Raw genomic sequence first — 17651 nt, 5'->3', positions numbered from 1 at the left:
TGCCATACTCCAAACTCAGTCAATTTCTGCTTTGCGTTTCTACTTCTTTTTTTTTTTTTACATGCATAACATTCCCCAGATTCCCATTTAGCAATAAAACCCCCACTATTTCATTCATCATTTTTCATGGACCTGTATTCTCCCCACCCACCCACCCACCCCAGAGTCTTTTACTTTGGTGTAATACTCCAATTCCATTTCAGGTTCGACTTGTGTTTTCTTTTCTAATCTTGTTTCTCAACTTCGGCCTGAGAGTGAGATCATCCCATATTCATCCTTCTGTTTCTGACTTATTTCACTCAACATGATTTTTTCAAGGTCCATCCAAGATGGGCTGAAAACGGTGAAGTCACCATTTTTTACAGCTGAGTAGTATTCCATTGTGTATATATACCACAACTTGCTCTGAATGACTCTGAAAATGTCCAATAGTTCTAGGTTATCTATCTCTTCATTTAGCTCCCTTATGTCTTTACTGATTTTCTTCCTGGATGATCTGTCAAGTTGAGATAGTGGGGTGTTGAAGTCCCCTACTATGATTGTGTTACTGTTAATATATTGCTGTAGCTCTTTCAGTAGAAGTTTGATGTATTTAGATGGCTTCTCATTGGGTGCATAGATATTAATAATTGTTAAGTCCTCTTGATTGACTGATCTTCTGAGCATTAAGTAGTGTCCATTCCTATCTTTTTTAATCTTATGTATTTTAAAGTCTATCATGTCAGATATGAGAATAGCTGTTCCTGCCCTTTTTTGTGGGCCATTGGCTTGAATGATAGTTTTCCATCCTTTCACTTTAAGTCTGTGTTTGTCTTGTTGCGTTAGGTGAGTTTCCTGTAGACAACATATTGTTGGGTTGTGTTTTCTGATCCATCTTCCTACTCTGTGTCTTTTAATAGGTGAATTCAGGCCATTCACATTTATTGATATCAAAGATTGAAGATATTTTAACGCCATTCTTGTAGAGTTTTAGAGTGTTTTGATATATGTTCTATTTGTGGTGGTCTGGTTGTTTATAGGAAACCTTTCAGAACTTCTTTCAAGGCAGGCTTGGTGATGGTTGCTTCCTTCAACTGTTGCTTGTCTGAGAAGGTTTTGATGCTTCCATCTAGTCTGAATGACAATCTAGCAGGATATAGTATTCTTGGCTGAAAGCCTTTCTCTTTGAGCACTCGATAGATATCTTGCCATTCTCTTCTGGCTTGTAGTGTTTGTATGGAGAAGTCTGCTGCTAATCTTATGGGTTTTCCTTTGTAGGTGACTCTTTGTTTTTCTCTTGCAGCCTTGAGGATCCTTTCTTTATCCTTATTCCTTTCCAATCTAAGTATGACATGTCTTAGTGTCTTTAGGTCTGGGTTAATTCTGTTTGGGACCCTCTGGGCTTCTTGAATCTTTATGTCTTTGGTGTTGTCTAGACTAGAGAAATTTTCAGCTATTATGGCCTGGAGAACGCTTTCTTCCTCCCCTTCTCTTTCTTCCTCTGGTAAGCCAATAATGCGTATATTGTTTCTTTTGAAGTCATCCCATACGACTCTGTTGTTGTTTTCAGCATCTCTTAATCTCTTTTTGAGATCTCTTACTTCTTCTTTAGTTGTCTCTAATTCATCCTCAATCTTGCTAATTCTGTCTTCAGCCTCATTGATTCTATTCTCTCTGCCCTCTACTGCTTTCTGGAGTTCATCTATTTTGTTGCCCTGCTCTGATACTGTTTTAGCTTGTTCAGCTAGTTGCCTTCTTAGCTCAGCAATTTCAGCTTTCAGCTCTCTAATAACCATGAGATTATTAGAATTTTCTTCCATATTCTCATTTGTTGTTCCTGCAGTTCTGATTACAATTTTTTCAAATTCTTTACTCACTCCTGTTATTATTTCCTTAGCTAATGTTTGGATGTTGAACTCGTTGTTTTGTGCTTCACCCTCTGGAGGACTTTTAGCTGGACTCTTGTCCTGGTTCGAGTCTCCATTATTTTTTCTTGTTGTTTTAACCATTTTATATAAGTTAAGAGGTTTTTCAATCCCTGAGTTGGAGTTCAGTGGTGTAAAAGCCTTTTTTTTTTCCCCTGTAGGCTATGGTAGCCTGAGGGCTTTTAAACTATCAATAGGCTTCTTGGCTTAATCAATGACTCCTGACCAAGAGATAAAGCAGGGTGTGGCAGAGATAATCCAGTGGTTATGCAAAGAGACTTTCACAGCCCTTCAGCTATGCCACCGAGGTATAGGTCTTCTCCTGAGTTTCCCGGTTAGATCTCTGTGCCCTGGTGTCCCTCCCTGTTGCTGCTCCAGATTCTGAGGGTAGTAGCAATGGAGACTCAGAGTTGTACTTGGTGAGTCTCTGGGGAGTCCTTTCCTCCCTTCAGCTGTCCCCTTGTTGGTGGAGCAGACTGGAGGTGGTGTCTCCACTGACAAACTGTCGAACTCTTAGCAGTCACTTAATCTCTCCTTAGGCCCCTCTCTCCTCTCTGTCACCAGCCACGCGTGTTTGTACTCACGGGTGATTTACTGGGTTTCTGTGGTCATTCTAGTCCTGTCTTGTTTCGGTCCGGGTGGTCTCCTTTGGTATTCCTAGTTGATCCGGGAGAGGAGAGGAGAGGAGAGAAAGCGATCTGCTGCTCGTAGCTCCGCCTCCGGAAGTCTATATATATATATATATATAATCTCACACACACATATATATTACAAACGTTTTTGGCTTTGAGATGTATATAAATTTAAATATATATAAATATAAATTTGAGATGTATATATTAATATAAAGTTCTTGGAATAGTGCCAAATACATAATAGACACTCAGTGAACATTTGTTGTTATATTGCTTTTTTTTAATACTTCATTTTATTTTAATGAGAGAGAGAGAGAGAAAGAGGCACAGAGAGAAAAACCAGAGCATTGCTCAGCTCTGGCTTATGGTGTTACTGGAAATTGAACTTGGGAGTTCAGAGCCTCAGCCATGAAAGACCATTATGCTGTCTCCCCAGCCCATTAATACTACTTATAACTGCATGTAATTTTTTTTTTTTTTGCCTCCAGTCACTGGGACTTGGTGCTGGCACCACAAATCCACCACTCCTGGCAACCATTTTTTCTTTTTCTTTTCCCCTCCATTTTATTTGATGGGACAGAGAGAAACTGAGAGGGGAGAGGGAGACAGAGAGGGAGGAAGGGAGATAGACACTTGTAGACCTGCTTCACTGCTTATGAAGCATCATCCCCTGCAGGTGGGGAGCCGGGGCTCAAACCCAGGTCCTTGTGTGGGGCCCTGTCCATAGTATTATGTGTGCTTAACTTGGTATGCCACTGCCCAGCTCCCTGCATGTCATTTGTTGCATAAGTGATAGTTTTATCACTTACAGTTTCTGATAAAGGAGGATTTTTGACTTAAGAGATTTAGTAATGCTTTGGTTAATGACTTTGCTTTTGGCATATTGTTAATCTGATTAATGACTCCAAATGAATGAGAACATTAGCACATTATCTAAAATTGTATATAGTTTTTTTTTCTTTTTTGCCTCCAGTGTTATCACTGGGGCTCGGTGCCTACACTATGAATCCACTGCTCCTGTAGGCCATGTTTTTCATTTTGTTGCCCTGATTGTTATTGTTGTGTTGTTGCTGTTGTTGTTTGCCAGGCTAGCGTGGGGGTGCCTCTTCCCCGGGCGTGTACTCTCTGGGTTGGAGAGAACGGGACTGGGACTAGCCTGGGCTGCTACTCACTCAGCGACGCTAGGGAGATGACTCAGGAACCAAGCTCATAGCATGAGGCAATTCAATATCTTTATTGATCAGAGAGCCAAGACTTTTAAAGGGCAGACCTGGAAGTGGCAAGTCGGAAATGGAAATGGCTAGGAAAGGGGCAGAGAAAGGCAACAGGTGGCTGGGAAGGTAGAAACTTCCTTAGCAACTATTGCGAGGGTTTTAACTGGTAGGATTAATAATACTCTACAAGCAGGGAGGGTCTTGAGGGTAGAAAGAAGATAGATCAAAGGAATGGAATGGGTGGGGATCTTTCAGGCCAAACAATGATTATGTAGATAGGCCATAGTATCAGGAATGCAGAGTACTTTGTGAGCCCTGCAGAGCTCAACCACATCCTCACAATTTCCTGACATCTCCCCCTTTCTTTTTATCTAATGGCCATAGTATCAGGAATTCAGGGTGCTTTGTGAGGGATGGAGTCTGATAAGATGGGGCACACCTTTGGGGTTACTCCTGTTCCTCCTTGCTCAACCTCTTGGTAGAGAGAGAGACTGACAGGATAGATGCACTCCTCAGGTAAAGCCCTGCACCAAGTTCAACCACATTCTTACAATTTCCCTACAGTTGTTATTGGATAGAACAGAGAGAAATGGAGAGAGGAGGGAAAGATGGAGAGGGAGAGAGAAAGATAAACAACTGCAGACCTGCTTCACCGCTTGTGAAGCGACCCCCCCTGCAGGTGGGGAGCCGGGGTCTACAACCGGGATCCTTATGCAGTTCCTTGCACTTTGCGCCATGAGTGCTTAATTTGCTGTGCTACTGCCCAGCCCCCTGTATATAGTAATTTTTTAAGAAAAAATAATTTTCAGGAATTTTAAATTTAATTCAGGAAAAATGAGAGCACACATACCAGACTACACATAGGCAGTAAGAGAGTGAGAAAACAGCTTATATCTTGATAGGCAGAGAGCAAGAAAAAAAGAATTATTGGGGAGTCAGGCAGTAGCGCAGCGGGTTAAGCACAGGTGGCGCGAAGTGCAGGGACTGGCGTGAGGATCCCAGTTTGAACCCTGGGCTCCCCACCTGCAGGGGAGTCGCTTCACAGGCAGTGAAGCAGGTCTGCAGGTGTCTGTCTTTCTCTCCCCCTCTCTGTCTTCCCCTCCTCTCTCCATTTCTCTCTGTCCTATCCAACAACGACGATGACGTCAATAACAACAGCAATAACTACAACAATAAGAAATAACAAGGGCAACAAAAGGGGAAAATAAATAAATAAATATTTTTTAAAAAAGAAAGAAAAACAAGTAACAACATTAATAACTAACAACATTAATAACAACAACAATAATAACTACAACAATAAAACAAGGGCAACAAAAGGGAATAAATACTTGAATATTTTTAAAGATCTTTAAAAAAGAAATGTTTTTAAAAAATTATTTATTAGATAGAGATAGAAACTGAGAGGGAAGAGGAAGATAGAAAGGGAGAGAAAAAGAAACTAGCAGCACTGCTTCATCGATAGTGAAGCTTCCCCCCTGCTGGTGGGGATCCAGGACTTGAACTCTGGTCCTTACACACTGAATGTGTGCACTAACTAGGTGCATTACCACCTGATCCCCAAATTGTATGTAGTTAGTGACTTTAAGGCAAGAATATTTATCCTGGAATCTGTGTTCAGCTTTTAGGGGATCCAGAAAAAACCAAAGCAATGTATCAGCCTTTATCTGTATATGCGTTTTTCTAGGAGGAAGATTGTGAAAGCTTTCATTAAGTTCTCACAGAGATCCATGACAAAGTGAAGTTAAAAACATTGTCATGAAAGTAGTAGCCAAAACCTGGAAGTGAACTAGGTATCCAACAATAGATGAGTGGCTGAGAAAGTTGTGGTATATACACAATGGAATACTACTCAGCTATTAAAAATGATGAATTCACCTTTTCACCTCATCTTGGATGGAACTTGAAGGAATCATGTTAAGTGAGATAAGCCAGAAAGAGAAGGATGAATATGGGATGAATGCACTCATAAGTAGAAGTTGAGAAATAAAAACAGAAAGGGGAGACAGAAGTAGAACTTGGACTGGGCTTGGTGTATTGCATCAAAATAAAGGACCTGGAGGTGTGGGGGTGAGGTGGGAGAATTTCAGGTCCTGGTGCGTGATGGTGAAGGAAGACCTCGGCTGGGGGAGAGAGTGTTTTGTATAAAAGTGAAAAATTTTATAAATGTACCAACTGTATTTACTGTAAACCATTAACACCCATCCCCCACAAAATAATAATGATAAACAAACACAGAGTAAGGAGAAATAAACTAACTTGCCAAATGTTTTTTCTCCAAGATCCTTTTCTTCCATATATTCTTTTTTCTTAAGTTTTTTTTTTAATAAATTAAGTTTTTATTTATTTATTTATTTTCCTTTTTGTTGCCCTTGTTGTTTAACATTGTTGTGGTTATTAATGTCGTTGTTGTTGGATAGGACAGAGAGAAATGGAGAGAAGAGGGGAAGACAGAGAGGAGGAGAGAAAGACATCTGCAGACCTGCTTCACCGCTTGTGAAGCGACTCCGCTGCAGGTGGGGAGCCGAGGGCTCGAACTGGGATCCTTACGCAGGTCCTGGCGCCACATGCGCTTAACCTGCTGCGCCACCGCCCGACTCCCCTTAAGTTTTTTAAAAAAATATTTATTTATTCCCTTTAGTTGCTCTTTTTGTTGTTGTTGTTGTTGTTTTAGTTATTATTGTTGTCGTCATTGTTGTATAGGACAGAGAGAAATGGAGAGGAGGGGAAGACAGAGAGGGAGAGAGAAAATATAGACACCTGCAGACCTGCTTCACTGCCTGTGAATCGACTCCCCTGCAGGTGGGGTGCCAGGGGCTCGAACTGGGATCCTTACGCCAGTCCTTGTACTTTGTGCCACCTGCGCTTAACCCACTGTGCTACTGCCTGACTCCCAGTTTTTTTTAAATTAATTATCTCCTTTTTTGTTGCCCTTTGTTTTTATTGTTGTTGTTGTTGTTACTGATGTTGTCTTTGTTGGACAGGATAGAGAGAAATAGAGAGAGGAGGGGAAGAGAGAGAGGAGGAGACAAAGACACCTGCAGACCTGCTTCACTGCCTGTGAAGTGACTCCCCTTCAGGTGGGGATGCGAGAGGCTCGAACTGGGATCCTCACGCAGGGTTTTGAATCATGGTCTCTGTGTTCAATCAAATGATACTTCAGTGCTTATTGTGTACCAGGGGTCCAGAGTGAATCAGGGTATCAGCAAATATGGTCTCTGTCATGGAACTTGTAGTTTATAAGTAACAAGCAATTTCCACACAGTGTAACATGGACAAACTTTACTCTTTTTTTTTTTTAAAGAATTTATTTATTCATGAGAAAGATAGGAGAGAGAGAAAGAACCAGACATCACTCTGGTACATGTGCAGGGGGATTGAACCCAGGACCTCATGGTTGAGAATCCAATGCCTTATCCAGTGTGCCACCTCCTGGAACACAAATTTACTCTCTTCATTGTGCTCATTCAGATGGCTGTCTGAGTGACATTTGTCATCTGCCTTCCATAAATGTATATCCATTTATGTGATTAGAAGTATCTCTTGGGGGGCTGGCAGTAGTGCAGTGGGTTAAGCGTACATGGTGCAAAACGCAAGGACCGGTGTAAGGATCCCGGTTCAAGCCCCCAGCTCCCCACCTGCAGGGGGGTCACTTCACAAGCGGTGAAGCAGATCTGTAGGTGTCTATTTTTCTCTCCCCATCTCTGTCTTCACCTCCTCTCTCAATTTCTGTCTGTCCTATCCACAACAGCAGCAATAACAACAATGACAATAACAACAAAAAAAAAAAAGGGAAAAACAGCCTCCAGGAGTGATAAGCCTGAGACAAAAAAAAAAAAAAAAAGTATAAAGTATCTCTTTAGAGTGTCTAGACTTTGTAGATCTCAGCATAAGTATTCTAAATTAGACTTTTATTTTATTTTGGGTTCTGTTCACCAGCCCCCTAAAAAGATCAGGCTTAACTTAGTGTGGTTTTTCATTTCTCTTATATGGCATCAGTGCATAAAAGCACTGGAACAGAATTCAGCAGCATCTCTAGCTTTATATCACATAGCAAAATGAATGGCAGGATAAGCTAAATCTGACTTGACCCTTTTCATGCCTCTTATTCCTCAGGTATAATTTTCTTTACAAGTTGAGGTGAACCAGTGTTACCCACTTAATTGCATCCTTTTAATTTCTGAATTTCTTTTTGAGAGATATAAACTGTGGGACCTGGAAATAACACACACAGTAGAGCTCACACTTACCATGTGTGAGAACCTGGGTTTGAGATCCTAACCATAATGGGAGCATCTGCATAGGAGAAACTTCCCAAGTTGTGGAGTAGTACTGTGGTGTCTCTACCTCCTCTTTTTCCATCTGTGTCTCTCACCCTTTACCTGAGATAAGTAGGCGTTCACCAGAAGTGGGAGATAGTGTAGGTGCGCAGCCCCAGTGATAACACTATTACAGTGAACAAACTGAAAAATAAGATGATAAGCAGATAGTAAGAAGAAGTAAGAGATACTGTATTTTGTTTATCAGTTTATATATTCACTCATGCTATAATAATAGAAGTTCAGTTTTATAAGTGGTAACAGAAAATACTAGCTTGAGGAATATATATGTAAATATATGTAAAAATTAAACATTTTTTAAACTTTTTTTTTTTTTTTTTTTTTTACCAGAGCACCAGCTCTGGCTTATGGTGGTGCAGGGGATTGAACCTGGGACTTTGGAGCCTCAGGCATGAGAGTCTCTTTGCATAACCATATGCTTTCTACCCCTGCCCAGCATAAGAGTTTCTTTGCAAAACCATTATGCTATCTACCCTCATCCAAAAAATTTTTTTTATTATCTTTATTTGTAGAATAAAAACAGCCAGAAATTGAGAGGGTAGAGGGAGATAGAGAGGAAGAGAGACAGAGAGACACCTGCAGTGCTGCTTGTGAAGCTTTCCCTGCAGGTGCAGACTCAGGGCTCAAACCTGGGTCCTTGTGCAAAGTAACATGTGCGCTCAACCAGGTGCACCATCATATGGCCCCTTTTTTTTTTTAACCAGGATATTGCTCAGTTCTTGCTTTTGGTGTTGTGAGGGATTGAACACAAACACACAAACACACACACACACACACACACACACACACACACTAAGCTTTCTGATAGAGGAAAAGCTTTAAATGTTATAAGATTAAATTTTTATAAACATTTTCTTAAGTCTTCAAGATTTTTGTGTCCTAAGAAATTTTACTTTTTCCATTTCACAAAAATTTTTCTTTTGGAATTTTTTTTTTTCTTTCCCCACCACGGTAATGGCTGGGGCTCAGTGCCTGCACCAGAAATCTACAATTTCTAGCAGCCTTTATTTATTTATTTATTTATTTAAATTTAAAAAATTAAAAATTAATTTATTTATTCCCTTTTGTTATCCTTGTTGTTTTATTGTTGTAGTTATTATTGATATCGTTGTTGTTGGATAGGACAGAGGGAAATGGAGAGAGGAGGGGAAGACAGAGAGGGGGAGAAAAAGACACCTGCAGACCTGCTTCACTGCCTGTGAAACGACTCCCTTGCAGGTGGGGAGCCGGGGGCTTGAACCGGGATCCTTATGCCGGTCCTTGGGCTTTGCGCCACGTGCTCTTAACCCGCTGCACTACCGCCCGACTCCCTATTTATCTTATTTAAACATTTTATTTATTTTATTTTATTTTAATATGAGGGGGAGGGAGGGAGCGAGACACACACAGAGAGAGAGAGAGAGAGAGAGAGAGATCGATCTCAGCTCTGGCTTGTGGTAATTGGGGATTAAACCTCAGGCATGAAAGTCATCTTGCATAACCGTTATGCTATTTCTCCAGCCCCCTTCCTTCCTTCCTTCCTTCCTTCCTTCCTCTCTCTCCATCTTCTTTCTTCCTTCCTCCTGCCTTTCTGTCTTTCTCTCTCTTTCTTTCTTTCTTTCTTTCTTTCTTTCTTTCTTTCTTTCTTTCTTCCTTTCTTTTCCCCTTTTATGAGAGAGAAATAGACTGAGGGGGAGAAAGAGTGAGATCTGCAGCCAGCTTCACCACTAATGAAGCTTCCCCTCTGCAGGTGGGGACCCAGATTTGAGCCCTGGGTCCTTACAGTTTACCTAGTATGCTTTATGAGTTGTGCCAGCATCCGGCCCCTTAATTTTTATATTTAGATCAGCAGTTCATTTAGAATTAGATTTTGTTTAGCATAAGAATTAAGATTCGGGGAGTCGGGCTGTAGCGCAGCGGGTTAAGCGCAGGTGGCGCTAAAGCACAAGGACCGGCATAAGGATCCCAGTTCGAACCCCGGCTCCCCACCTGCAGGGGAGTCGCTTCACAGGCGGTGAAGCAGGTCTGCAGGTGTCTGTCTTTCTCTCCTCCTCTCTGTCTTCCCCTTCTCTCTCCATTTCTCTCTGTCCTATCCAACAACAACAACAACAATAATAACTACAACAATAAAACAAGGGCAACAAAAAGGGAATAAATAAATAAAATAAATTAAAAAAAAAAAAAGAATTAAGATTCGGGGGGGCTGGGTGGTGGCGCACTTGGTTGAGCGCATGTATTACAGTGTGCAAGGACCAGGGTTCAAGTTCCCGGTCCCTACCTGCAGAAGGAAAGCTTTGCGAGTTGTGAAGCAGTGCTGCAGGTGTCTCTCTGTCTCTCTCCCTCTCTATCACCCCCTTCCCTCTTGATTTCTGGCTGTCTCTATCCAATAAATAAAGATTAAAAAAATTAAAAGAAGAATTAAGATTCAAGAATCATTCTTTTTAAAAAATATTTTATTTATTCCCTTTTGTTGCCCTTGTTGTTTTATTGTTGTAGTTATTATTGTTGTTGTTGTTGTTGGATAGGACAGAGAGAAATGGAGAGAGGAGGGGAAGACAGAGAGGAGGAGAGAAAGATAGACACCTGCAGACCTGCTTCACCGCCTGTGAAGCGACTCCCCTGCAGGTGGGGAGCCGGGGTTCGAACCGGGATCCTTATGCCGGTCCTTGTGCTTTGCGCCACCTGCGCTTAACCCGCTGCGCTACAGCCCGACTCCCTCAAGGGTCATTCTTTTACATCCAGATGGGGAACCTATATTCTGCCAATGACTGTATATTTACAACATTATTCATAGACCATAGAAAAGTATCAACTTAAAGATTAGCACTTAGTGGTCCAGGAAGTGGTGCAGTAGATAAAACATTAGACTCTCAAGTCCCTGGTAGCACATGTATCAAAGTGATGTCTGGTTCTTTCTCTTTCCTCCTATCTTTCTCATTAACAAATAAATAATTTTTTTAAAAAGTTAGCATTTAATAAAAAAAGCCTCTCAATTTGTTGAATTTGAATTCTGCCTGCCTTTCACTTTGGCAGGGTCAGACAGAATGATTTTATGGGCTAGACAATTTCCCAGCACAACCTGATATAAAAACAATCTTACCTTATTGGTTACATGTGGTATAATCAGCCTTTTCTGAATTCTTAAACTGGTTCTTCATTTGATCTCTATATCTTTCTAGACAAAAATATGCCATCTTAGCTATTATAGCTTTTTAAAATTTTTTTAATTTTTTTATATTTATTTATCCCCTTTTGTTGCCCTTGTTTTATTGTTGTTGTTATTATTGTTGTCGTCATTGTTGCATAGGACAGAGAGAAATGGAGAAGGAGAAAGGAGGGAAAGACAGAGAGGGGGAGGAAAAGACACCTGCAGACCTGCTTCACTGCATGTGAAGCGACTCTCCTGCAGGTGGGGAGCCAGGGCCTCTAACTGGGATCCTTACGCTGGTCCTTGCGCTTTGCGCCACCTGCGCTTAACATGCTACGCTACAACCCGACTCCCTAGCTATTATAGCTTTATAATGACTTTTGGAGGCAGTTACTCATAAGTCCCTCACTGTTTTTCTTCTTTTCAAAACTACCAGTAGTTTTGACTTTCTTGGGTCCTTTTTATTGCCATAAATTTTAAAATCAGCTTGGAAGTTTCAACAGTAGGTTTGATGGGATTTTGGCTGAGATTGTGTTTTATCAGTAAATCAATTCTGGGGGCCCAGTGGTAGCACACTAAGTTAAGTGCATATAATATAAAATGCAAGGGCCTGAGCAAAGATCCTGGAGTTAGAGACCCTCCCCACCTCACAAGTGGTGAAGCAGCTCTGCAGGTGTCTATCTTTCTCTCTCCCTCTCTGCCTTGTCCCCTCCTCAATTTCTCTCCATCCTGTCCAACAACAACAACAGAAATGGAAAAAGTTGGCCACCAGGAGCAGTGGGTTCATGGTGCAGGCACTGAGCCCTAGCTGTAACCCTGTAGGCAAAAAAAAAAAAAAAAAAAAAAAAAATCAATTCTGTGAAAATTGACATCTTAGTAGTACTGAGAATTGGAAAGGTATATCTAGACTTTGACTTTTATTGTTATATTTTACCTATACTCATGAAGTAATTTTATTTAGTTTATGAATATTCTCCAGAAATGCTGAGAAGAATTTTGTGAATTTTCCCAACTTCCTCCTTATGTCCTTATTTCCCCACATAGACAGGATATGACCAGCTCGGCCAGCTCATAGCTTTGGTTCTTTTTTTTTTTTCAAGCAAAAAAAAAGGAAAAGAAATTTTCACTAGCTTAAGAAAAATTTTATTAAATTCTGTATAAACGGTTGACCTGGTTCATCTCATTTTAAGTTTGAATGTTATCACCATCAAATACAATTGACATAGTCTATCTCCTTAGTGCTTTCCAGTATCTGATTTCTGGGACCATCTGTATCAGCTGTAGACTTGTGAGAAATGGGGATTCTCTGCCTCCATCTCAGACCTTCAAAACTAGAAACTCTGACAGAAGGCCTAGCGATTTGTTTTCAAGAGCCTGTCCACCCTCTGATATTTTTCAGTATTTATTTATTTATTTGTATAGAAACAGAGAAATTGAGAGAGAAGGGAAAGATAGAGAAGGATAGGGAAAGATAGACACCTGCAGTACTGCTTCACCTCTCATGAAGCTTTTCTCTTGCAGGTGGGAACCATGGGTTTGAACCTGAGTCCTTACAAATGCATAATATATAATGTTATAATGTAACATGTGCATTTGACCAGGTGTGCCACTGCTGGGCCCTTCCCTCTGGTACTTTTGAAAGAAATTTATTTATGGGCTGGAGAGATAACATATGTTTTCATTGATCTTAAATAGAGACAGAGAAATTGAGAGGGGAGGAGGGACAAAGAGAGAGAGAGAGAGAATGAGAAATACCTCAGTGCTTCTTCACAGCTCATGAAGCTTTTTTTTGTAGGTGGAGTCTGAGGGCTTGGACCTGGGTCCTTGCACATGGTTGGCTACATGTGCACTCGACCAGGTGCACCACTACCCAGCCTCCTTAATGCTATTTTAATATGGGGAGATTCATTTGGGCTTATGCATGCCACAGTGTCAGTGGTGATACAAAATATTAACTGCTCGGAGTCGGGCAGGTTAAGTGCACATGGTACAAAGCATAAGGACCGGCGGTTCCAGCCCCTGGCTCCCCACCTGCAGGGGAATCGATTCACAAGTGGTGAAGCAGGTCTGCAGGTGTCTATCCTCTCCCCTTCTCTGTCTTCCCCTCCTCTCTCCATTTCTCTCTGTCCTATCCAGCAACAGCGACATCAATAACAACAACAATAGTAACTACAACAATAAAACAACAAGGGCAACAAAAGGGAATAAATAAATATTAAAAAATTAAAAATATATTAACTGCTTTTGAAAACAAAGGGGGAAATATTAAATCTGACATTTCCTTTGCTTCATATAGAATTATAGGAGGCATGGGCATTAGAAAAGAAACTCTTAATTTATTGGAGAAATGGTAAAATCTTAGTTTAACAGTCAAGTTTCTCTCTCTCTCTCTCTCTCTCTCTTGCCTCCAGGGTTATCCTGGGGCTCTATGCTTGCACTGGAATCCACTGCTCCTGGAGGCCATCCTTTCTCCATTGTTGCTGTTATTGCTGCTATTGTTCCATAGGACGGAGAGAAATTAAGAGAAGAGGGGAAAACAGAAGTGAGGAGAGAAAGATAGACATCTGCAGACCTGCTTCACCTCTTGCAAAGCCACCCTGTCCTCTTTACTCCCCTCCCCAGGGTTATCTCTGGGCCTCCTGCTGGCAGTACGAATCCACCACTCCTGGAGGCCATTTTCTCCTTTTTTTTTTTTTTTCTTTCTCCCATTTGATAGGACAGAGAGAAATTGGGAAGGGAAGGGAAAGGAAGATAGAGATGGAGAGAGGAAGATAGAAACCTGCAGACCTGCTTCACTTGTGAGCCATCCTGCTGCAGGTGGAGAGGAGGTACTCAAGCCGGGTCTTTGCTTGGATCCCTCTGCATAGTACTGTGTGCACTTAACCAGGTGCGCTACCACCTGTCAAGGTTTTTTTTAATTAATTAATTTTCCCTTTTGTTGTACTTTTTTTTTATTGTTGTAGTTATTGTTGTTGTTATTGATGTCATTGTTGTTGGATAGGACAGAGAGAAATGGAGAGAGGAGGGGAAGACAGAGAAGGGGAGAGAAAGACACCTACAGACCTGCTTCATTGCCTGTGAAGTGACTCCCCTGCAGGTGGGGAGCTGGGGGCTCAAACTGGGATCCTTACTCCAGTCCTTTGCACTTCGCGCCATGTGCACTTAACCGGCTGCACTACCGCCCAACTTCCTCAAGATTTTCTATTTACCCGTCTTATTTTTAAAAAGCATGTATTTGGGCCAACAAAATAGTTCACCTGAATAGTGTGCTGCTTTGCCATGTGTGCCACTGAGGTTCAAGCCTAGCCCCCATCACCCTGAAGGAAGCTTCAATACTGTGGTCTGTTTTACTCTTTCTGCTTCTCTGTTTTTGTCATGGGGGATGGGAGATATTTTGAGTAAAAGACCGGTGCATTTTAGAATTCTAGGCTAAAAGAAAAGATGGATAGGAAATAGGCAAAATTTTATTGTCTGAAAATAGCAGAATATATTCATTAAACAAAGACACAACTAAAATAATCAGCTGGTACCGAGCCACTGCCTTGTCCTTATTGTAATAGATATTTTGCTGTAGAGAAGCAAAAGTCTTACTCTGGGTTTGTATTGCAGCTAGTCCTCCTCAGCTTGTGAATGTAGAAGAACTTCTGGAGACAGTGAAAGGAGTTACTAACATGGCTCTAGCCCACGAAATTATAGTAAACGAAGACTTTCAGATTAAACCAGCTGAGTTACCAGAAGACAGGTAAGGTGGTTACTGAGTTATTTTATTTGGTAGGCCAATGCCAGTTCTAGAAATGTTTTGTTTAATATCATATTAGACTCTACTTAATAGAGTCTATTTAATACTTTTAAAAGATCTGTTTATTGACTGAGGAGAGAATACATGGCTACATAAAGGTGTTCACGCTTGAGGCACCAGAGATCCCAGGTTCAATCCCTTCACACCAACATAAGCCAGAGCTGAGCAGTGTTCTGATTAAAAATTTTTAAAAAAATATTTTTAACTTCTTTTAATTTTTTTTCAGATTTATTATTATTATTTTACCAGTGCACTGATCAGGTCTGGCTTATGGTGATGAGGGGTTGAACTTGGGACTTAAGAGCCTCAGGCATGAGAATCTCTCTCTCCTTTTTTTCTTTCTTTTTTTTTTTTTTTGTTAAAAAGTGGCATTTAGGGTGGGTTATGGGGATTGGGTGGTGGGAATTGTGTGGAGTTGTACCCCTCCTACCTTATGTTTTTGTTCATTAATCCTTTCTTAAATAAAAAATTTAAAAAAAAAAGTGGCATTTAAAAATTTTTAAAAATTTATTTATTTCCCTTTTGTTGCCCTTGTTGTTTAACATTGTTGTGGTTATTGTTGTTGTTATTGATGTCGTTGTTGTTGGATAGGACAGAGAGAAAGGGAGAGAGGAGGGGAAGACAGACACCTGCAGACCTGCTTCACCGCTTGTGAAGCGACTCCCCTGCAGGTGAGGAGCCGGGGCTTAAACCTGGATCCTTACTCCAGTCCTTGTGCTTTGTGCCACTTGTGCTTAACCCGCTGTGCTACTGCCCGATTCCCCCTTCCCCCCTTTAAAATTTTTTTTAACCTTATTTATTGGATAGAGACAGCCAGAAGTAGAGAGGGAAGGGGACAATAGAGAAGGCGAGAGACAGACACCTGCAGCCCTGCTTCATTGCCTGTGAAGCGACTCCCCTGCAGATGGGGACAGGGGCTCGAACTTGGGTCCTTGAGCATTGTAACAAGAGTGCTCAACCATGTGCACCACCACCTGGCCCCAAATTTAATTTTAATGAGATGTTTGTTACATATGAGTTATAGTGCCACTAAAATTAACTTTTGTCTGTGTTTTCAGAAAATAGTATAGTATTAGGAAAACACAGTCCTTCAATCTCTATACATACTGGATTATTTAAATTGCTTAACCATAGCTTAGAAAATTTATTGGTAAGGGACTGGGTAGTTGCCCACTTGGTTGAGCACAGGTGTTACAATGTGTGAGGACTCGAGTTCAAGCCTCTGGTCCCACCTGCAGGGAGAAAGCTTCAAGAGTGGTGAAGCAGTGCTGCAGGTCTCTCTCTCTCCCTCTCTCTTTCCCTCTCTCTCTCTCTCCCTCTCTCTCTCCATATATATATATATATACATATATATATGTCAGTTTCTTGCTGTCTCCATCCAATAATTAAATAAAGATAATAAAAAAAGAAAATTTACTGGTAACAGGGAACTAGAAAGTAATGATCTGAAACCTCTCAATATTCTTTTTTCATATGATACTATATGTACTATAGTATATGGACTATTGTCATCTGTTAAATTTGTTGAAAATTAAGGGGCTGGGGAGTCGGGCTGTAGCGCAGCGGGTTAAGCGCAGGTGGCGCAAAGCGCAAGGACCGGCATAAGGATCCCGGTTCGAACCCCGGCTCCCCACCTGCAGGGGAGTCGCTTCACAGGCGGTGAAGCAGGTCTGCAGGTGTCTATCTTTCTCTCCCCCTCTCTGTCTTCCCCTCCTCTCTCCATTTCTCTCTGTCCTATCCAACAACGACAACAACAATAATAACTACAACAATAAAACAACAAGGGCAACAAAAGGGAATAAATAAATAAAATAAAATAATTATTTTAAAAAAAGAGAAAGAAAGAAAGAAAGGAAGGAAGAAAGAAAGAAGGAAGGAAGGAAGCTTGGGTTACATACACTGACAAAGTAGTGTATTATCCCAGTCAACTATTTTTGCCAGAAAGTTATTCATTCCAAAGAGATGCTTATTGTGCTGTTTCTCTAACTAATAAGGCTTGTAATTGGTCTGGAACATTTTTCTTTCATCCAACTTTGAAATTTTTCTTTATCCATATAATTTTTTACATTTGAACAGCCCAGGAGATGGTGCAGCAGGTAGAGTGCCATGCTTGTGTATGTAAGCTCCTGGGTTCAGTGCCTGGCATATCATATGCCAGAGTTATGCTTTGGTTCTCTCTGTCTCTTATGTAAATAAACATTTTTTTAAAAAGAGATTTGAGGGGAGTCAGGCGGTAGCACAGCGGGTTAAGCGCAGGTGGTGCAAAGTGCAAGGACCGTCATAGGGATCCCAGTTCAAGCCCCCGGTTCCCCACCTGCAGGGGAGTCTCTTCACAGGTGGTGAAGCAGGTTTGCAGGTGTCTGTCTTTCTCTCCTCCTCTCTGTCTTCCCCTCCTCTCTCCTTTCTCTCTGTCCTATCCAACAACAATGACATCAGTAACAACAACAATAATAACTACAACAGTGAAAAAAAAACCAGGGGCAACAAAAGGAAAATAAATAAATATAAAAAAATTTTAAAAAGAGAGATTTGAACTGTATTACAAAGAAGTTACTCTGGGAAAGGGGGGTTTTAGGTCCTGGTGTACAATGTTGAAGGAGGACCTGGGCTGGGGTGAGGATGTTTTACAGAA

At 41.1% G+C, this 17651-nt stretch overlaps 1 protein-coding gene across 2 annotated transcripts in view; it reads left to right on the top strand.

The window, feature by feature from the left end:
- TCP11L1 (t-complex 11 like 1) overlaps positions 1-17651 on the top strand; it is a 68782-nt gene that overhangs the window by 9222 nt on the left and 41909 nt on the right. For both annotated transcript variants that reach the window (XM_060176631.1, XM_007530103.3), the window contains exon 3: positions 14830-14962. In XM_060176631.1, the coding sequence (XP_060032614.1) occupies positions 14830-14962 (133 nt within the window). The remainder of the gene's footprint in view (positions 1-14829; positions 14963-17651) is intronic.

Source organism: Erinaceus europaeus, chromosome 17 (assembly GCF_950295315.1).
Source record: "Erinaceus europaeus chromosome 17, mEriEur2.1, whole genome shotgun sequence".
Lineage (NCBI taxonomy): Eukaryota > Metazoa > Chordata > Mammalia > Eulipotyphla > Erinaceidae > Erinaceus > Erinaceus europaeus.
Note: the sequence above shows the minus strand (reverse complement) of the source record. Positions and strands in the feature narration are given on the sequence as shown.